Source organism: Cucurbita moschata, unplaced genomic scaffold, assembly GCF_002738365.1.
Source record: "Cucurbita moschata cultivar Rifu unplaced genomic scaffold, Cmos_1.0 Cmo_Scf00021, whole genome shotgun sequence".
NCBI lineage: Eukaryota > Viridiplantae > Streptophyta > Magnoliopsida > Cucurbitales > Cucurbitaceae > Cucurbita > Cucurbita moschata.
In genome coordinates, this window is record NW_019268537.1 from 3,699,647 (window position 1) to 3,722,960 (window position 23,314).

Sequence of the window (23,314 nt, forward strand, 5' to 3'; positions counted from 1 at the left end):
TATTACTCCTTACATTTTCCCTCTCCTATTTCTTTGTGTTCATCTAGATCGAGTATGTACATTGTTATGCGATTCTAACAATTAGTATCAGAGCTAGGCAAAATTCACCACGATATGTGAAAATGGAAAGTTCAAAGATTGCAATTGAGAAGTTCAATGGATCCAATTTTGATTTTTGGAAGATGCAAATTGAAGACTATCTGTACCAGAAAGATCTTCACAAACCCTTGTTGGGGGTGAAGTCGGATACCATGGCCACGGAGCAGTGGAAGCTCAAGGATCGTCAGGTCTTAGGGTTGATCTGATTAACGATGTTCAGAAACGTGGCATTCAACATCATCAAGGAGAAGACAACGCCAGATCTATTGAAGGCGTTGTCGAATATGTATGAGGAACCGCCAGCTATGAACAAGGTGTATTTGATGCGGAGGCTATTCAATCTACAAATGTCTGAAGGTGGATCTGTTGTTGATCATATAAACAAATTCAATATGATTGTAAGTCCACTGGGTTTGGTGGAAATTAATTTCGAAGATGAAATTAAGGCACTGATTTTGATGTCATTTTTACCCGAGTCGTGGGATATTGTTGTTGCCGCGATCAATAGTTTTCGAGGATCTGAGAAGCTGAAGTTCGATGAAATCTGAATGTAGTTCTCAGCAAAAGTATTCGCAAACGAGAAATTGGGGATTCATCTGATGGTGCTCTCAATATTGACCAAATGGGATGAAATAAATCGAAGGGCCCAAACAAAGTCCGATCAAAATCAAAGAACCGTAAAAAAATTTTAAATAGACCAAACATAACGTGTTGGAATTGTGGAGAAAAATGTTACTTGTGGAGAAAAATGTCACTTTCGGACAAATTGTACAAGACCAAAGAGGAAGCAAATCACAATCAGTGGATGACGATGATTCTATATATTCAGCAGAAGACATTGGAGATGCTCTAATCCTCACGTGGACAGTCTGATTGAATCCTGGATTTTGGATTCAAATGCATTTTTTCATTTGTCTCCAAATAAGGGATTCTTTCGAAATTTCAAGTTTGAGAATTTTGAGTAGGCGTATCTTGCGGACGACAAAACTTTGGAGATTGAACGAAAAGGGAATGTATGCATAAAAACTCCAGTAAAAAATCGGTGGACATTAAAGAATGTCAAATATATTTCTGGTCTCAAGAAGAACCAGATCTCTATTAGTCAGTTGGATATCACAGGTTATGTAATAGAGTTTGAGAAGAGTTTGTGGAAGATTTTGAAGGGTGCTATGGAGGTAGCACGTGGCATAAAATCTGGAACTTTATACACCACTGTAGGGTGTATGAACATGGTTGTTGTTGCTGAGGGTACTTCAAATTCAAGTCTATGGCATAATAGTCTTGGGACATATAAGCGTCAAAGAAATGAAGATGCTGGCTGCGAATGGAATTTTGGAAAGTTTAAAATCTGTTGATATGAATCCTTGTGAGAACTGCGTTATGAACAAACAGAAACGAGTTAGCTTCACAAATATTGTCAGAGAATTGAAGAAAGGTTCCAGGACAACGAAGCAAGTGGGAGTTAAGGTTGAGTTGCAGAACAATTACAGGGTGATGTTGTTGCAGATACTTAAGAAAATTCTGAGATTGTTGCTAAGGAACTAGAAGCGGAGCAAGTGACACATGAGCAGGTGTTGAAGATCATCCAGGACTATCAAAGTACCATATAGGTATTCACCTTCATTACACTATCTATTGCTACTATCTATAGTTGACTGATGAAGGGGAACCAGAGCTCTTTGATGAGATCCTACAGTTGGAGGAATCAATCAAGTGGGATCAAGCCATGGATGATGGGATGTCTAGGCTTCAGAAATGCGTTAAAAGTAGTAGATCAGATCTTTTCAATATTTGCATTCTTTTTCCAAGTGTTGAAAGTAGTAGACTTAGAAATAGCATGCCTTTTGGAGTTCTCATTCTTTTAAGCTGGTTGCTCTTCCATTTTGACTGCAAGGTGTAACAATTCTTGCATATCAAAGTACGCTTGCCTATTCACTTGATGAGCAAGTTGTCGGTTTAACCTACCAAGGAATCTAGCCATTGTATCCTCCTCGTCTTCATCAATGCATGCTCTATCCATAAGGGCCTCCATTTCTTTGTAATATTCTTCAACACTTTTAGATCCCTGTTGCAAAGTATAGAGTTTTTGTTTGAGCACTCGAGAATGATGCTTAGGAATGTCCTTTTTCTCATTAATGTCTTCAATTCCTCCCACGTTTCAATTGGTTCTTCATAATTTCTCCTCCACTCTGATGTCAAAGATGTCCATCATATAATTGCGTAATCACAAAATTCAGCCACAGGAAACTTCAACTTTCTTTCTTCACTGAAATTGTTGCAATCGAAAACATGATCAATTCTACTCTCATATTGCAAATACTCCTCTAGATCGGATCTCCCATAGAAAAGTTGAAATTTTAAGCTTTACTCCCCTGACTCCTCTTTCTTCTCCTCTCTCGTATTGATACTCCCTCTCCATTCTTTTTTGTGCTAAAATTTCTCTATCCCTTCTTCTGCCTCTTTCTCTCCTCGACTGACATCTCTCCCTCCCCTAGGACTATGTCCCACTAAAACGGTGTCATTGTCATCTTCTTCATTTTCAACTTTTCATTCAAGATTACTTCCCTTTCTTGAAAATTACCTAAAGCTATTTCAATTCGCTCCATCCGGTCTGTCAATGTACTAATAACTTGATTCAAACGAGTAATGATTCTAACTTGTGTTTCTCTCCACCTAGCTTCATTGATCTCCCCTTCATTTCTCCGTCTTGGTTCATGATTGTATAAACAGTAGTTAAATATGTTTAGGACCTCACACACTCAACTCACTGATTTTACACTTAGGGACATTCGCGTTTATTACACTCAAAGGTTGGCTGTTTGTGAAAGTGACTAAATTATGATCACGGTATGCTAATATATGAATAAAGAAATTCTCATAGTAACAAAGTATGCAAGGAAATCAAGATAAGTAAATTATGAAATAACAGCAAAATAAACCAAGAACAAACAAACAAGTGACACAAAGAATAGAATTGCACACCGAAAAAAATGAATTCCAAAAAGAAAGGTAGCGAAGATTTTGAGAACGATCTAACTTTCCTTTTCACAAAATTCGAAAAAATTTAAAAGTTATCTTTAAGGGTAAATTATGAGAAAAAACATCAAACACAATGGTTCCATATTTAGATGGTTTAAGAAAAAGTTTATTTGATCTTTAAATAAACATGCAAATGGTCTAAAAATAAATGATAAGGACAATTTGTAACCACAATATTAACAACAAAAAGTTCTTCTAGTTTCTTTTTTTTTTTTTTTCAAAATCTAAATATGATAAGAAAATGAGAACAAAATCAAAAGATGATGAATAACGGTGGAAGTGGCAACAAGGTAATGAATGAACAAATTTCAAGAAAGATAAACAATAACATAAATGAAAGATAAAATCAATTCTAGAAAAGGCCACAAAGATGCAACCTAGGCTCGGATACCAAATAGAAAAGACAACCCTAATCCTCAACTCAATGATCGAGCTTTGTTGGAGGAAAAACCCTTGAATCAAAGAAATTAACACATTCTAATACTTTGGATCAACGAAGAGATAAAACTAAAATTAAATTACCTCTTAAGATCAAAAATCTAGAAGCAAGATTTAGAACTTTGTTCTAAATTGAGTCACTCCACAATCGTACAACACTTGATTGAATGGTCTAAATCCAATCTACAGCAAGAATTACTTGAAACTTAGAAATAACAAAGATATGCTCAAATTTCATTATCCCTCTTGCATAATAATTTATTTAGAATCTCTCCACAAAAGAAATTTTCAACTACTCAAATGCCACTAAAAAAAATTTAGGGGCCATAATTTGCTCAATCTCAAAAAAAAAAAAAAAAGTCTAGTGCAATTTATATCAACTTCATCCGCTGCTACTTCAACTATGCAATATTCACTTCCAAAGCTCCAAATGGTCATTTCTCAATCAAATTAGTTTGTAACATATGAAATAATAGTTGCTATCCAATTTTGTAGATGAAGAATGAATTCTTGTTGAATCTTCTTGGCCTTGGATCATGTAATAGGTGTAGTTGGAATATTTGGAACACCTTGACCCTAATCAGCTTCTCTTCAATAACTCACTTTGAAATTGTAAGAACTATTCTAGCATTAGCAATAGAATTGCAGTGGCTTGTTTATCAACTTGACGTCAAGTTAGAATTCTTTAATGGAGATTTACAAGAAGATGTCTATGTAGCACAACTAGAGAACTTCATAAGAAAAAGCAAAGAAACAAAGGGATACAAGATGAGAAAGCCATTGTATGGAATAAAGTAGGTCCCTTGAGCTTGGTGATATGTGGAAATCACTACAATGAGAGTAAGATTCGGATTATCTTGTTGATCAAATATCTCAAGACAAGAACATTGTTTGAGATTCGAATCACTCCACAAGCAAAATCGATCATGTCTAGCTTGAATGATTCTTATTAATCAAATATCTCAACGCAAAAACACTTGTTTGAGATTCGAATCACTCCACAAGCAAGATTGATCATGTTGAGCTTGAATGATTCTACATGCAACCTAAACTACATAGAAATGCAAAGAAATTTAGCCATTGGCTAAAGAAAGCACAAATGTTTTTTTTTTTTATTACATTTTCAAATCTTCTTACAAATACAACATACATGGCTTTATATGGCCTCAAAATGAAACTATTAAAAGCATTACAAGAGTTAGTAACATTCATACTTAATGGTCATAATTAACCATTATGTAATTGTACCCTAGAGTAAATAAAAAGTTTTAAAGTACATTAATGAAATACAATAACTCTAAATTGTAATCCACCTAAATTTTATAACATGAAACTTCATTCTTCTTCAATATGTCATGAATTGAAATATCTTTTGATAATTTCAACAATATTTTCTTCACATCTTCATTGAAGTATATTGTATGATTGATTTCTCTGATCCATATCATTTTCCACTTCTTCAAGAGGATTCGTCCTCGAATCTATTTGTGAAACTTTGCTGCAAAAAATAAGTTATGGAAATACGAAGGACCTCACAACACTTTCTCATGAGTATACACTCAAGGAATTTTAGGCCACTCTTTTTACACTCATTTACACAAATGAAGTTCTCATTCTCACCTCTCAAAATTTTAAATAGAGCAAAGATTAAATTTTGAACTCTGAGTCGATTAAAAACTAAAAAGATATAAGCAAATAAAAACCAAATTGAGAAGAAACGTAAAGGAAACATATATCCGATCTTGAGCCTGAAGCTCTGATACTAAATGATAGGTGGAAATCATTACAAGGGGAGTAAGATTCGGATTACCTTGTTGATCGAATATCTCAAGGCAAGAACATTGTTTGAGATTCGAATCACTCCACCAGCAAGATCAATCATGTCTAGCTTGAATGATTCTTGTTGATCAAATATCTTAAGGCAAGAACACTTGATTGAGATTTGAATCATTCCACAAACAAGATTGATCATGTCAAGCTTGAATGATTCTACATGCAACCTAAACTACATAGAATTACAAAGAAACTTAGCCATTAGCTAAATAAAAGCACAAATGCTTCCTTTACTATATTTTCAAATCTACTTACAAATACAAAGTACATGACTTTATATAGCCTCAAAATGAAACTATTAAAGGCATTACAAGAGTTGTAACATTCATACTTAATGACCATAATTAACCATTATGTAATTGTAACCTAAATTAAATAAAAAAAAATTTTAAATACATTAATGAAATACAACTCTAACTTACTCTAAATTGTAATCCACCCAAACTTTATAACATAAAACTTCATTCTTCTCCAATGTGTCATGAATTGAAATATCTTTTGATAATTTCAACAATATTTACTTCACATCTTTATTGAAGTATATTGAAGTATATTGAAGTATATTGTAGGCCACTCTTTTTACACAAATGAAGAACTCATTCTCACCTCTCAAAATTTTAAATAGAGCAAAGATTGAATGTCAATTAAAAACTAAAAAGATAAAAATAAATAAAAATCAAATTAAGAAGAAATGCAAAGGAAACATATATCCGATCTTGAGCCTAAAACTCTGATACCAAATGATATGTGGAAATCACTACAAGAGGAGTAAGATTCGAATTACCTTGTTGATCAAATGATTCGAATTACCTTGTTGATCAAATATCTCAAGGCAAGAACATTGTTTGAGATTCGAATCACTCCAAAGTAAGATCGATCATGTCTAGCTTAAATGATTCTTGTTGATCAAATATCTCACGCAAGAATACTTGTTGTTTGAGATTCGAATCACTCCACAAGCTAGATTGATCATGTCGAGCTTGAATGATTCTACATGCAACCTAAACTACATAGAATTGCAAAGAAATTTAGCCATTGACTAAAGAAAGTACAAATGCTTTCTTTTTTACAACATTTTCCAAGTCTTCTCACAAATACAACATACATTGCTCTATATAGCCTTAAAATGAAACTATTAAAGGCATTCGTTGTAACATTCATACTTAATGGCCATTATGTAATTGTACCTGAATTAAATAAAAAGTTTTAAAGTACATTAATGAAATACAATAACTCTAAATTACTCTAAATTGTAATTCACCCAAAATTTATAAGATGAAACTTCATTCTTCTTCAATGTGTCATGAATTGAAATATCTTTTGATAATTTCAACAATATTTTCTTCACATCTTCATTGAAGTATATTGTATGATTGATTTCTCTTGGTTCATATCACTTGGTACAGTAAGATTGATGGATATTTTCAAATAAGATTACTTTGTGCGAAGAAAGTATAAGTGATATTATCATTATCTGCCTTTATGTTGATGATATCATTTATACTAGCTCTTCTTAACTCCAGATAAACTTAAGCCTTAATGATAGTGAATTTGAGATGAATTATTATTATTATTATTATTATTATTATTTTGGTCTTTCAAGTATATCCAATTGAAAAATGGAGAGGGAAAGCTCTCAATCCGATGCACTGAGATCACTTAGGATTTCCAAAAAAAATTTAGTTGTAATATAACCTGACATATTGTAACTTGTGTGAGTAACAAAGCCTTCAAAGTTTTGATCTCATCTAATCGGTTCTCTTCTAAATATTCTTTTTCTAATATTTTGTCTCTTTATAGAACTTTATTTATTGATAAAAAAAAATATAAATAGAAATGGGATAATTAGTTGTAAGATAATATTGATCTTTTATTTATGTAGCTTAATTCCATTGGATAACCATAAACTATAAACTAAAAATTAGTTGAAAGGACGGGAATAAGCTTAAGGGGTGATTTCTTGGTAACTGTAAGACCAGCATCCTCATCCACATCTACATCTTCTTCCTTTATTCCATTGGGCAGTTTCCAATCAAAGCACAGCAATAAGTTAGCGAGTGCCAACTCCACCGTAAGCATAGCCATGTTCATCCCAGGACATATTCTTCGGCCGCTTCCAAAAGGTATTAACTCGAAGTTCTGTCCTTTGTAAACGATATTACTTTCTATAAACCTCTCAGGAAAGAACTCTTCTGGGTCAGTCCAAGATTGTGGGTCTTGTCCAATGGCCCACACATTGATGTAAAGATGAGCCTTGGGGTTGATATGGTAACCGTTGAGCTTAAAAGGGGAGATGGTTTCTCTTGGAAGTAGAAGTGGGGCTGGTGGATGCAATCTCAAAACCTCTTTCACTACCATTTTTAGATACTCAAGCTTTTCCAGGTCGATCTCTTTCACTGAATTTTCTTTTATGCAACTTCTAATCTCGTCTTGGAGCTTCTTCATCACCCTTGAATTCCTAACCAACTCTGTCATGACCCAAACAATATTGCTTGCTACGGTTTCTACTCCAGCTAGAAAAATATCCTACAAAACCATACATACAGAGAATAAGAAACTAAAACATAAGAGATGTCTATAGGTGGGACCTTCTTTCGCCCCCTTCTTACTATTTCAATGTTCCTCCCCATAAAATTCTTCGATTGAATTTAAAGAATTTCTCAAAAATGATAGTTTCTATTTTTCATTGGGCCACTAATGGAGACCCTTAGCCTATGGAGAAAACTCAATTCTTGTGTTCAAACAAAATACCCAATGAACAATCTATTAAGTTACCATGATGAGTGCTTTAACGCAATCTTTGGTGACTTGTAGCACATCAGATTCAGAGCCTTGCCTCTCCATTCTCAACAAAACATCAACAATGTTTTCTTCCTTCTTAGAACTCTTCTTGAAGTTGATACGATCCTCGACTACATGTTGAAAAAAGGCATCCATTTCAGCAAAGCTCTTCTCCAGCCTCCCATGAACACCATTCAACCGATCAATAATCCAACCGAAAGTAGGAATGAAATCGGTCATGGAGAAGCTTCCAGTAGCTGCAATTGCTCTCCGCATAACATGTTGAAAGTTTTCATCATCTAATTTTCCTCCGCTGAAGATGCTGCCAAAAGCAACTCGCGTTGTTATATTTGCAGTGATAGAATACAATTTGTCACTCAGATCAATTGGAGCCGCAGAAGAAGAGGATTGAGAGATGGATTTTACAAGTCGCCCCACTTCCTCTTCTCTAATTTCCTGAAAAGATTCCACCCGCCGAGGATTGAAGAGCTCAAGCATACAAATCTTCCGAAGTTCCCTCCAACGTTCACCGTAAGGTGATAGATTTAGGTCCACGAAGTTGTAGGAAAATTTTCCGCTACCCGTTAAGAGAGGGCGGCTGCAAGAAGCAAGGTCATGAAATTTAAACAACTCTCTTGCAGCAGCGGCAGAGGAGATCACGATGGTTGGGACAGAGCCGAGTTGTAGGAGCATGACGGGGCCATATTTTTTTGAAAGCTTTGTAAAAGAGCGATGGGGGAGAGAGCCAAGGAGGTGCAAATGGCCCAACAAAGGAAGCCTTGGAGGGCCTGGAGGAAGAAGCTTGTTGTTGGGTTTTGAGTGTTTTCTTATGGTTTTAAGAAGCAACAGAGAAGAACAGAGGAAAAGCAGAGGAAGCCAGATGAAGAGATTATTAGGCATCATTCTATCAACGCTAAGCATTTCCCAGCTCTACTCTGAAAGATAGATAGAGAAAGGGCTGAATGTGGAAGAACACCAAGAGGGTAAGGTTTTTAAAGAGTTTGTGTTTTTACAAAAGTGTTCATCAACATTCATATAATTTTGACAAATCCATTCGTATTACTGATGAGAGTATCTTCCCCGAGAAGACAAGACAAAAACGGACAAAAATGGCTATTTCAAATGGGTTATAAGCTTTTAATTGCTGTTCATTATAGATTAAATAAACAAACTTCAGCCACAAAAACTCTTTCTAATGGCTAATATTTGTGCGTAGGGTGATTGAGCTATTTTCCACCGCATGGACCACAATAATTTGTCTTTTTCAATATCTTAGGTAGTTTTATTGGTATAGACTATTTATATATAAAGTAGTCATGCTATGTTGTTGATGGAACTTTTTGGGAACCAAATGGTAAGGTCATTATCCACACCGAAAGCATGAGATAAGTAAGTCAAATGTGTCTATGATGAACAAATTTCAGATGAGTCAATTGTTGCAAAGAGAAGTTTAACTCCGAAGTTTGACCATGGGGTGGTTATCATAAGAGTTAAGATCTATTAATACTTTGTGTTGATGAAGTAATGGGTTCCCCCAAACTTATGAGTCAAGAATCAATATATCATCACAAAGGAATGAAAATAAATAAATAAATAAATGAAGGAGACAACCACCAACCCATAGAAAAATGTTGATTCAACAAATAGAGATCGTGGAAGAGGAGGATTTCGTGGCAACCATGATTTTGGTAACATGGGTAATTGGAGAAATAATATACAATACAGTTCAACGAGCAAGATAACATGAGGAATGACATTTAATGTTACCATTGCAAAGGATATGGGCATATAAAAGTTGATTGTTAAAAGTTGATTGTTGGTATAATGATGGATAAATAAATTTTGTAACAAAAATGAAGAAAAAGTACTTTTTATAGCTTGTATTCATACTAACCTAAAACAAAGAAATTTATGGTTTGTTGATAGCCGATGCTCGAACTATGATAGACACCAAATCTTTATTCCAAGAGCTTGATGAGACACAACGAGTTAAATGCAACTTGCAATAAAATAGAGATTCAAGTTGAAGGGAGCAGCACAATGAAAGTTGAAACCAGTCATGACAAAGTAAAATTATTGGGTAATGTTCGGTTTGTGTCAGATTTAAGGTACAATCTATTGAGTGTTGAACCATTGATGATTGGAGGACATTTTGTTCTAATTAATGACAAACAAACAAAAAATGAGGCCTAAAAGTTCTAATTCTCATGACTTCAAATAAGATGTTTCCATAGGACGTTTTTAATGTGGGGAATTTTTCTCTTACTGCTAGATCAAAAGATAACTCGTCGATATGACATTTGAGATATGGGCATCGACTTGAAATTAATCAATGATAAATGTATGGTTTTCTACTTACCAAATATGGATACAATTAGTTTATGTGAATAATGCAATTATGGCAAGCAAACTAAGAAGAATCAATTGAAAAAGAAAAGTAACAAAAAGCAATAGTAGAATAGATTAGATGCCGACAATTAAAAAGAATGAAATATGGGAGATGATTGATTTACTAAATCTAAATAAAAAGATGCAATCAAGGGTGTTCAAGTAAAAATTTGGAACAGATGAAGCATACTGATACCTTTCCAAAATTAGGGTTATATAAGTATTTTTATAGTTAATTTTGCACTCATACTCACTATTTTCTCATTAATTACTTCATTTATTCTAATTAGTATACATGAATTAATTAAATGTGGTTTAACATGAAAAGATGTTCAATTTGCATAAATCGAGCTTAATTATATATTTAATTGAGTTATTTGGTAAAAGTTCAGAACATTCATGTTGAACCCTGATGCTGTAGCAAATTTAGAAACAACACTGCTTACATCTAGAAATAAATTGCTGACTCTGATGTTGAAACAATTCGGAACGCAAACATTTTGGGGATGACTTGGAAATTTTAATCCATATCAGCAGTCTACGTGGGTCAGTGACTACAAAATTAGAAACATCCTAGGCAGGCGATTTTATCATTTCTCAGCCCTAAATGAGAAGAAACAACCCTCATAAAAGAAAATGATACCTAAAAAGGGAGGGAGCCACACTTTGGGAGAAAAATCGTATTAAACAACAGCAGCCTTCGCTGCTGTGAAACCAGAGAAGAAAAAGAAAATCATAATCCAGCAGCTAGACAGCAAAAGGAAAAGGAGACCAACAAGGATTAATTAGGGCAAAGAGGTGGACGTGAGAGTTCAAGGGAAGAGAACTTCTATTGACGAACGACAACAAACTCGGATAACTCTCTATTTCCTTGTTCTCTTTTCTCATTCCATCAATTTTACATGATTGAGATGCAGATTCCTTTGTTTAATTCACTTTGTAGGGAGAGCTAAACTTTATAGGGGAGGCAAGAGAGTTTCATGTAATTTAAGTATGTTGACGGTATAATCTTAGTTTATTAAAGAGTTGTTAATGATTTACATGTGTGTTTAGTTAGCTATTTTACATACATCCTTGTTCTCTTATTTGGGAGAAGAGAGAAGAGAGAAGAGAGAAGAGAGAAGAGAGGGAGTAATAAAATTCTCTTTAATACTTTAGTTCCATCCCAAGAGACTTGAAGGGTAATAAAAGGGTAGGAATAATTCTTAGGATAGAGGCTTGTTAATAGAAATTACAATTATAGAAATAATCACCGTCTGGTTTTGGGAATCTATTAAAAGGAACTAAAATTTTCCACTAAACTCAACAACTTATCTATTTAATCTCTCTTTGTCAAACCTTCCACGTTATAGTTTATTTTCTCATCATTTTCTGTTATTTAGCCGTGGCACTCTTCCTTAATGAGTCCAAATCACTCACACCGATTTGAATGTTACCCAAAAACTCACCTAATTTCCAGTAATGAAATTAACTGAAAAGATAGGTTCTCTGTGGAATCGATAATTTACTTCTTACTTGCACTTATTCTTGTGAATTTTACATCATTTTAATATATACATCTACAAGTGATCACATGCAAATCATAAAGCTCGTTTTGTGGATGGCAAAAGGGTATCCACAACAAGGTGTGAAATTTGAAGAAAGCTTCTCTTCACTTTGAAACGGTAAGAACTATTCTAGCATTAGCAACAAAATTGTAGTAGGGTATTCTTTAATGGAGATTTGCAAAAACAGATCTATGTAGTAGCCTGTATATCAACCTGACGTCAAGTTAGTATTCCTTAATGGAGATTTGCAAAAACAGATCTATGTAGTACAACCAGAGAAATTCATGAAAAAAAGTAAAGGATCAAAGGTACACATGCTAAGAAGCTATTGTACGGATTAAAATAGGTTCCTTGAGCTTGGTATAACAAGATTGATGGGTATTTTTAAGAAAAAAATATACGAGAAATCAAAATGAGACTACTGCGTAGGTGAAGAAGTTAATACTTTCCTTATGCCTTTACGTTGATGATGGGCTCTTCTAACTTTATTGTGGATAAACTTAAGCCTTTATGTTGATGATGGGCTCTACTCTGAAAGATAGATAGAGAAAGGGCTAAATGTGGAAGAACACCAAGAGGATAAGGGTTATAAACAGTTCAACGAGATCTACAAATTTTCAAAAAAAAAAAAAAAAAAAAAAAAAAAAAAAAAATCAAATTTTGTGTATTTACGAAAGTGTTCATCAACATTCATATATTTTAGACATTCTTTCATATTATTGATGCGAGTATCCTCCCAGAGACAAAACGAACGCCCAAAAAATGGCTTTTTCAAATGGGTTAGAAGTTTTTAATTGCTGTTCATCTTTAAAAGAATGGTTGGGATATTTTGGGATGTTTTACCTAATTTCTGTTATGACCCATTGAGATTTATAGATTTTAGAATAATGTTAAATTATAAGTTCAATGATTATTTGATTTATCCAACCCTCTGATCTATTTAAAGATATCGGACTTTTTTATTGGATCTTTAAACTTTTGATGTGGTATGTTTTTACTATGTGTCTAATAGGTGGTTGATCCTTTGACATTTTTTTTATGAATCAAAATGGGAAGTTTGATATTTCATTATAGGTATAATTTAAATTTATATTTAATGGAACAAATAATTTTTAAAAATTTTAAATAAGCCATTGACTTAGTCACAAAATTGAAAAAAATTTAAAAATCTATATAACATAAAATAAAATAAACAAACTTCACCCCAAAAACTCTCTTGTAATATAGCTCATATTTGTAAATAATTTTTCTTTTCCATATCATGCGTACTTTTATTGCTATAGACATTTTATATATAAACTAGCCCCATTTTATTGTTTATAGAACTTTCCCCATTTTATTGTTTATGGAACTTTCTGGAGATCAAAGGGTAAGGTCATGATCTACATGGGAAGGGTGAGATGAGATGATCTACATGGGAAGATAAGATAATGGTGTGAAGGTTGGTTAGTTACTAGACTCACTATAGTAGGAGGCACGGTTGCTTCGGTGAGATAAGATAATGGTGTGAAGGTTGGTTAGTTACTAGACTCACTATAGTAGGAGGCACGGTTGCTTCTTCCTTTTTTTCTAAGAGATAACAATCTAACTCAACTTTAGTATTTGAGGTTATGTTGTTTATGCATTGATAAATTCTCAACTTCAGTATCACCAAACAACAACTCTTTTCTTGAATCATCTTCGAATGAGACATAGTTAAACAAGTAAAAATATTTAGTTGATATATACCCATCATTTCAATTTGCTCTATTTTGTTTCAGACTCAATAAGGTAAGAAGAAGTAGTTTGAAAAAGAAAAGTAACAAAAATCTCTGGCAAAGAGATGCATGCAATGAAGAAGAATGAAATATGGGAAATAGTTGATTTACCAAATGAAAAAAATGCAATTAACTTAAATGAGTGTGCAACACAAAATTTGCAACAAATTGAAGCATACAAATCATAAAGCTCGTGTTGTGGTAAAAGGGCAGATTTTGAAGAAACCTTCTGATAAGGCAACCTTAATGTTCAGCCCCGATCCTTTGTTGAAGCAAGAATCTTGAATCAAAGAAATTAACACCTCCTTATACAAAATTCGGATCAACCAATAGATAAGGCTAGAATTAGATTACTCTTTTAAGATCAAAGATCAAGATTTGAAATCTTGGTCTAAATTGAGTCACTCAACAGTCAAACTTGATCAAGACCTGATTAAATAACTCGGATGTAATCTACCACAATAATTACTTAAATTTATAAATGACAAAGATGATCTCAAATTTAAAGGTAAATGTCTCAATTTTACCTCTCAATTTCATCCCTCAAAATCTGTTAAGTAATAAATTTGTGGTATCTATAGTCTCCTCACCCAACAAATTTTCAACTACTCTCTCTGCCCACAAAAAAATAATAATAAACTTATCAATTTACTCTCTCTCCCTTCAATCTCTGCACAAAAAACAAGTCACTTAAACAATAATTAACTTTCCACCCTTTACATTATACAAGAAATTATGAAATTAAAAATAATAAATAAATGTTCTAAAACTTTATCGCAATTGATAGCAACTTCATCCGCTACTTCAACAGTGTAAATATTCACTTCCAAAGATTCAAACAATCCTTCCTCAATTTAATCAATTTGTAACACATGAAATAATGGTTGAATCGAACCTATCCAATTTTGTAGATGAAGAACGAATGCTTGTTGAATCTTCTCAGCCTTGGATCGTGTAATAGGTCCAGTTGGAACATTTGGAACACCGTGATCCTTATCATCTTCCCTCTCTTTAAATGGATTCATCCTCGAATCAGAAAAATAATAATCTTTCTTATATTTGATGACATACAAAAATATTTCAATAAACTTTACTCTCTCTCCCTTCAATCTCTGCACAAAAAACAAGTCACTTAAACAATAATTAACTTTCCACCCTTTACATTATACAAGAAATTATGAAATTAAAAATAATAAATAAATGTTCTAAAACTTTATCGCAATTGATAGCAACTTCATCCGCTACTTCAACAGTGTAAATATTCACTTCCAAAGATTCAAACAATCCTTCCTCAATTTAATCAATTTGTAACACATGAAATAATGGTTGAATCGAACCTATCCAATTTTGTAGATGAAGAACGAATGCTTGTTGAATCTTCTCAGCCTTGGATCGTGTAATAGGTCCAGTTGGAACATTTGGAACACCGTGATCCTTATCATCTTCCCTCTCTTTAAATGGATTCATCCTCGAATCAGAAAAATAATAATCTTTCTTATATTTGATGACATACAAAAATATTTCAATAAACTTTACTCTCTCTCCCTTCAATCTCTGCACAAAAAACAAGTCACTTAAACAATAATTAACTTTCCACCCTTTACATTATACAAGAAATTATGAAATTAAAAATAATAAATAAATGTTCTAAAACTTTATCGCAATTGATAGCAACTTCATCCGCTACTTCAACAGTGTAAATATTCACTTCCAAAGATTCAAACAATCCTTCCTCAATTTAATCAATTTGTAACACATGAAATAATGGTTGAATCGAACCTATCCAATTTTGTAGATGAAGAACGAATGCTTGTTGAATCTTCTCAGCCTTGGATCGTGTAATAGGTCCAGTTGGAACATTTGGAACACCGTGATCCTTATCATCTTCCCTCTCTTTAAATGGATTCATCCTCGAATCAGAAAAATAATAATCTTTCTTATATTTGATGACATACAAAAATATTTCAATAAACTTTACTCTCTCTCCCTTCAATCTCTGCACAAAAAACAAGTCACTTAAACAATAATTAACTTTCCACCCTTTACATTATACAAGAAATTATGAAATTAAAAATAATAAATAAATGTTCTAAAACTTTATCGCAATTGATAGCAACTTCATCCGCTACTTCAACAGTGTAAATATTCACTTCCAAAGATTCAAACAATCCTTCCTCAATTTAATCAATTTGTAACACATGAAATAATGGTTGAATCGAACCTATCCAATTTTGTAGATGAAGAACGAATGCTTGTTGAATCTTCTCAGCCTTGGATCGTGTAATAGGTCCAGTTGGAACATTTGGAACACCGTGATCCTTATCATCTTCCCTCTCTTTAAATGGATTCATCCTCGAATCAGAAAAATAATAATCTTTCTTATATTTGATGACATACAAAAATATTTCAATAAACTTTACTCTCTCTCCCTTCAATCTCTGCACAAAAAACAAGTCACTTAAACAATAATTAACTTTCCACCCTTTACATTATACAAGAAATTATGAAATTAAAAATAATAAATAAATGTTCTAAAACTTTATCGCAATTGATAGCAACTTCATCCGCTACTTCAACAGTGTAAATATTCACTTCCAAAGATTCAAACAATCCTTCCTCAATTTAATCAATTTGTAACACATGAAATAATGGTTGAATCGAACCTATCCAATTTTGTAGATGAAGAACGAATGCTTGTTGAATCTTCTCAGCCTTGGATCGTGTAATAGGTCCAGTTGGAACATTTGGAACACCGTGATCCTTATCATCTTCCCTCTCTTTAAATGGATTCATCCTCGAATCAGAAAAATAATAATCTTTCTTATATTTGATGACATACAAAAATATTTCAATAAACTTTACTCTCTCTCCCTTCAATCTCTGCACAAAAAACAAGTCACTTAAACAATAATTAACTTTCCACCCTTTACATTATACAAGAAATTATGAAATTAAAAATAATAAATAAATGTTCTAAAACTTTATCGCAATTGATAGCAACTTCATCCGCTACTTCAACAGTGTAAATATTCACTTCCAAAGATTCAAACAATCCTTCCTCAATTTAATCAATTTGTAACACATGAAATAATGGTTGAATCGAACCTATCCAATTTTGTAGATGAAGAACGAATGCTTGTTGAATCTTCTCAGCCTTGGATCGTGTAATAGGTCCAGTTGGAACATTTGGAACACCGTGATCCTTATCATCTTCCCTCTCTTTAAATGGATTCATCCTCGAATCAGAAAAATAATAATCTTTCTTATATTTGATGACATACAAAAATATTTCAATAAACTTTACTCTCTCTCCCTTCAATCTCTGCACAAAAAACAAGTCACTTAAACAATAATTAACTTTCCACCCTTTACATTATACAAGAAATTATGAAATTAAAAATAATAAATAAATGTTCTAAAACTTTATCGCAATTGATAGCAACTTCATCCGCTACTTCAACAGTGTAAATATTCACTTCCAAAGATTCAAACAATCCTTCCTCAATTTAATCAATTTGTAACACATGAAATAATGGTTGAATCGAACCTATCCAATTTTGTAGATGAAGAACGAATGCTTGTTGAATCTTCTCAGCCTTGGATCGTGTAATAGGTCCAGTTGGAACATTTGGAACACCGTGATCCTTATCATCTTCCCTCTCTTTAAATGGATTCATCCTCGAATCAGAAAAATAATAATCTTTCTTATATTTGATGACATACAAAAATATTTCAATAAACTTTACTCTCTCTCCCTTCAATCTCTGCACAAAAAACAAGTCACTTAAACAATAATTAACTTTCCACCCTTTACATTATACAAGAAATTATGAAATTAAAAATAATAAATAAATGTTCTAAAACTTTATCGCAATTGATAGCAACTTCATCCGCTACTTCAACAGTGTAAATATTCACTTCCAAAGATTCAAACAATCCTTCCTCAATTTAATCAATTTGTAACACATGAAATAATGGTTGAATCGAACCTATCCAATTTTGTAGATGAAGAACGAATGCTTGTTGAATCTTCTCAGCCTTGGATCGTGTAATAGGTCCAGTTGGAACATTTGGAACACCGTGATCCTTATCATCTTCCCTCTCTTTAAATGGATTCATCCTCGAATCAGAAAAATAATAATCTTTCTTATATTTGATGACATACAAAAATATTTCAATAAACTTCACCCACTTTGCATGCCAACGATTCACTTTGATTTGACCCTTAAGATACTTTAAGCTTTCATGATCAGAGTGGATCACAAATTCTCTAGACCATAAGTAGTGTTGTCACACCTGCAATGAGCTTACCTCATGCCAGTTCAATCTTCTCATGAACCTAAATCATTTGTGCAAACTAAAACAAACAATTCTTTATTATATTTAGGATAGTTCAATGTAATCCATTTATTTTATTTCTACTAAAATACATCAAGGGTTTTTCATTTTGCATCAAAACAGTACCTATGCCCAAACCACGTGCATTACACCCAATTTCAAAAGTTTTATCAAAATAAGGTAAGACAAGTAATGGTGCATTGGTTAATTTCTTCTTAAGCTCATTGAATGCATCTTCTTGCCTATCCCCCATTTAAAAATAATTTTTTTTTGCAGTTATGGTGCTAAATTTTTTTATGAATCCTTTATAGAAGCTAGCTAACCGAGGGAAACTCTAACTTCACTTGCATTTTTTGGTATTTGTCAATCCCTTATTGCTTTAACTTTTTGTTCATCTACTTCTACTCCATTTTTACCAACTATGAAGCCAAGAAATTTAACTTTTTCGATGCAAAAACAACCCTTATTAGAATTAGCATAAAGTTTCTCTTTTCTATGTGTAATCAAAACTGTGTTAACATGCTCTACATGCTCATGCAAAGTCTTCCAATAAATTAAAATATCATCAAAATACACAACAACATGATTCCCAAATATTCTCTCAAAAAACGTGATTCATTAAGCACATAAATATAATAGAAGCATTAGTTAACCCAAAAGGCATAACAAGTCATTCATACAATCTAAACTTCGTTTTGAAAACTTTTTTCCATTGATCTCCTACATACATTCTAATTTGGTGATATCCAGATTTCAAATGAATATTTGTAAATAGACATGAACCATGTAATTCATCAAGCATATCATCTAGCCTAGGAATAGAATGTCGATACTTTATAGTGATTTTGTTGATGACTCTACAATCTATGCACATAAGCCATGTTCCATCTTTATTTGGCACCAATATACTGGTACAGACCATGAACTCAAACTTTCTCGTATATAGCTCTTCTCCATGAGCTTCTTTACTTGCCTCTGAATTTCTTTAGTCTCAGTTGGCTTCACTCTATAAGCTAGCTTATTAGGAATGACTGTCCCCATAATGAAATCTATTTTATGTTCAATACTTCTAATGAGAAGTAGTCCTTTAGGTACTTCATCTTGGAACACGTCCTCAAATTCCTGTAAAAGAGATTGAAACATAATAGGCAAAGACAAGTTGTTATTGTTAGAGACCAAACATCCTTTCTTGTACATAAGCACAAAGATGGTTTTTTGTGAAAACATTGCTCTTCTAACATCTCCAACTATGAGTCCTTGTGAGAACTGCGTTATGAGCAAACAGAAACGAGTTAGCTTCACAAAGACTATCAGAGAATTGACGAAAGTTTCCAGGACAACGAAGCAAGTGCGAGTTAAGGTTGAGTTGCAGAACAATTCACAGGGTGATGTTGTTGTAGATACTCAAGAAACTTCTGAGACTGTTGCTAAGGAACCAGAAGCGGAGCAAGTGACACCTGAGTAGGTGTTGAGAAGATCATCCAAGACTATCAAAGTACCATATAGATATTCACTTTCATTACACTCTCTATTGCTGACTGAAGAAGGGAACCAGAGCCCTTTGATGAGAGGAAATGAATGGACAAATTTCAAGAAAGATAAACAATAGCATAAATGAAAGATAAAATCAATTCTAGAGAATGCCATAAAGATGCAACCTAGGCTTTGATACCAAATAGATAAGGCAACCCTAATCCTCAACTCAACTATCTAAGCTTTTCTTGAAGCAAGAACTCTTGAATTAAAGAAATTAACACCTCGTACAAAATTCGGATCAACCAAGAGATAAGGCTAGAATTAGATTAACTCTTAAAGATCAAAGATCTAAAACCAAGATTTGAAACCTTGTTATAAATTGAGTCACTTCACAATCGTATTTGATCAAGGCTTGATTGAATGGCTCCGATGCAATCTACTACAAGGATTGTTTGAAACTTAGAAATGACAAAGATGATGCTCAAATTTCTAACCGTAAAAGTCTCCGTTAAGATCTTAATTTCATTCCTCCAAAATATGTCTTTTACATCTAATTTGTTGGTATTTATTCTAAGGCCGATTATAAATAATAATAATAGTAAAATAAAAATAATAAAATAAAGAAGAAAAAAATAACTACCACCTCTCCTTTAATCTCTCCCCTACCCTAAAATACATTTCTCCATCAATAATTCAGCAAACAAAACAAAAAAAGAAGAAAAGAAAAAATGTGTAGGGAAGAAGAAAGGCAGATAATGGAAAGATGGTTAGGCAATAATGAAAGAGAGATATCATTTGAAAATATTAGTAGTCAGATTTATTTTTTCCTTTTTCCTTTATGAAAGGATATTAATCTGTTGCAATATTTAGATCTGAGTTAAAAATTATACACTGTACAAAAGAGTCCATTAAAATTTGTCAGAACAAAAGAAATACAAAGAAAGAGAGGAAGATTGAGAAAACATAACAAATAATCAAAAGAGGGAAAAAAAAAAGAAAGAAAGAAACAGAGAGATTTGTTCCAAATCAAAGAGAAAAAAAAAATAGAAAAGAGGGAAAGATTTAGAAACAACAAAACCAATAGAAAATCTTCTAATAGGACGGTTGGAAATAACAAAGCCAATAGAAAATGGTTATTAAACTGCTGAAAAGAGTTAAAAGAATTAGATATGGGAATAGAATTAGAAAACCATTAGAATTAAAAGAGAGATATCATAACAAAAAAAAAAAAATGAAAGAGAGGAAGATTTTAAGAAAGAAAAGAAAATTAAATCGATTTAAAATGACTGGGGTTAATAGATTTTAAGAAAGAATAGAAAATTAGAATAGATTACAAATGTCTTCCCTTAATTGCATAGACATTTTTAAGGAAAGAAATGAAAATCAGATTCAATTGAAAATGACAATTAGGTAAACAGAATTTAAAAAAAAAAATGAAGAAAATGTGAATCAATTAAACTGGCCAGTGATTGTATAAATTGAACCAAAATATAACATAGGAATAAACCAAGTGAGAGATGGAAAATAGAAAATATGAGAAATTATTATAATGTGTACCCATTAAATATAATATTATTACAAACCATATTTGGATGGAATGATCCAAGTAGCATACCCAATCCAATTTAGAAACAATGAAAACATGGAATTTGATTTTTATTGAGGTCGTTTTAGAGTCGTATTTCATATTGTTTGTTAGATTATTAATTAAAATGTGAAATACTAACAAAAGATGACGAACGGTGTGATAGGAAACGAACTCCGACAACATTTGGAGTAGCTCTCGAGGAATGGGAGCTTACGCTAATTAAAGTAGGGAGTAATCCAGCTAAGGGCAACAAAGTAAGTGGCCTTGCTACAAGATAGGCTAAAGATTGTTTGAATTATGATGATGTATGAGTATGACGTTGTATTGTGATATATGTTAAATGTACATTATTTATGTTTCGATGCATGACGTACATGTTTATCTGATGCACTGAATGACTTCTATGATAAGTATGATGTATGCATGACAATGTTATTAACATGACGATGTTTTCCATGTTGAACATGCCTTATGATGTTGTTTGTCATATTGCATCATAACGTTAGATCGACATAGGAAACAACCCTGAGAGTATGAAAATGATGTTAATGTAAATATTCACGAGCACATGTTACATAGTGTAACCAAGAGATGAGACTAGAGGGTTGTGTCAGAAGAGATGTATAATTGGACTTAGAGGGACTTCATGCATATTGTATGTTCATAAGCATAGGGCTACTTCCCCTAGAGATGATGAGTGTGGACGCGCTCCGTATGATGAGCGCGAATGCGCACAGGTGCAAATGCACACAGATGAGGGTGTTCATGAGGCGCATGACACTATGGGGTTCTGCTGACCTCCAGACGTCGCTATAGATTAGCGTGACCAGAGGGTCAAGGGGGTGTGCGAGCGCCCTAGAGATTCACACTCGCACGTGTGAGTCGTGTGTAGGGAAGTACTACACATCCAATGTGTTCGAGACTGAAGGCCACCCTTAAGATTATTAGAGATAGGTCTCTAATTCATGATTGCATGTGTTTACATTAGCATGGCCCCTATAGTGAAGTCACTTACTGAATATTTCAAATTACTCCGGACGTGTGCCATATTGTTTTTCATGTAAAGGCAAGGTGTCCATGTAGGTTGACGGCAGCATCGTGATCAGAGACTGTGGCGCGTGCATAAGATTGCATATTTAAAATTCCTAGTCTTGGTTAAAGATAGGGTGTTTACATTTCATTTATTTTAATTATTTAATTTGTAATTGTATTATCTTATTTTGAACTCCAACATGATGTTTGAAACACGTAAGTCTCGGCAGTGTTTTCTAATGTTTTAATGTATTTTGAAGTTTTAAATTTTCCGCTAATAAAGATAAGCATTCTTAGAGTTATATTCTACCTTAGAGATGAGCATTTAAACGTTAATGGCGACTGAAAATTTAGGTCGTTACATTTATAGTCTCTCACACAGTAAATTTTCAACTACTCAAGTGCCACTGTAAAGTTAGTGGCCATAATTTGCCGTTAGTCACAGTAATTTGCTCTCTCTCCCTCCAAATCTACACAAGAAGACAAGCACTTTCACAAGGAACTTCTCCACCTTTTCGGCCACAACAAATTATAAAATTAAAAATAATAAATAACTTCTCAACCTTTTCAACAATAATAAATTATGAAATTAAAAATAATATATAAAGTTTTCTAACGACTTTATTAGCTACTCCAACTCTGCAAATATTTACTTTCGAAATTCTAAATGGTTCTTCCTCAATCGAATCAGTTTGTAACACATGAAATAATTATTGAATCGAGTCTGTCCAATTTTGTAGATGAAAAATGAATGTTTGTAGAATCTTCTTAGTCTTGGATAGAATAATAGGTCTAGTTAGAACATTTAGAATACTGTGATCCTTATCACATTCTCTTCAATAGCTCACTTTGAGGATCACATTCTCTTCAATAGCTTTCAATAGCTCACTTTGAAATTGTAATAACTATTCTAGCATTAACAATAGAATTTCAGTCACCTATTTCTCAACCTAACATAAGTTAGAATTTCTTAATGGAGATTTATAAGAAGAGGTCTA

At 33.0% G+C, this 23,314-nt stretch overlaps 1 protein-coding gene across 1 annotated transcript; it reads right to left on the reverse strand.

Annotated features, from left to right (window-relative positions):
- Nucleotides 1-7,261: 7,261 nt before the first annotated feature.
- LOC111458146 (cytochrome P450 71B37-like) lies at nucleotides 7,262-9,203 on the reverse strand. The gene is made up of 2 exons (XM_023100627.1): nucleotides 8,185-9,203; nucleotides 7,262-7,935 (listed from the first exon to the last, which is right to left on the reverse strand). Exons 1-2 carry the CDS (start codon nucleotides 9,109-9,111, stop codon nucleotides 7,324-7,326), a joined length of 1,539 nt encoding a protein of 512 aa, XP_022956395.1. The 5' UTR covers nucleotides 9,112-9,203; the 3' UTR covers nucleotides 7,262-7,323.
- Nucleotides 9,204-23,314: the final 14,111 nt, after the last annotated feature.

Bases quoted from the DNA above. Each gene is read 5' to 3' on its own strand.
- LOC111458146 (XM_023100627.1), bottom strand. From the start codon at position 9,111: ATGCTTAGCGTTGATAGAATGATGCCTAATAATCTCTTCATCTGGCTT. The intron at 7,936-8,184 runs GTAACTTAATAG...ATGGTTTTGTAG, and splicing joins GCGTTAAAGCACTCATCATG to GATATTTTTCTAGCTGGAGT.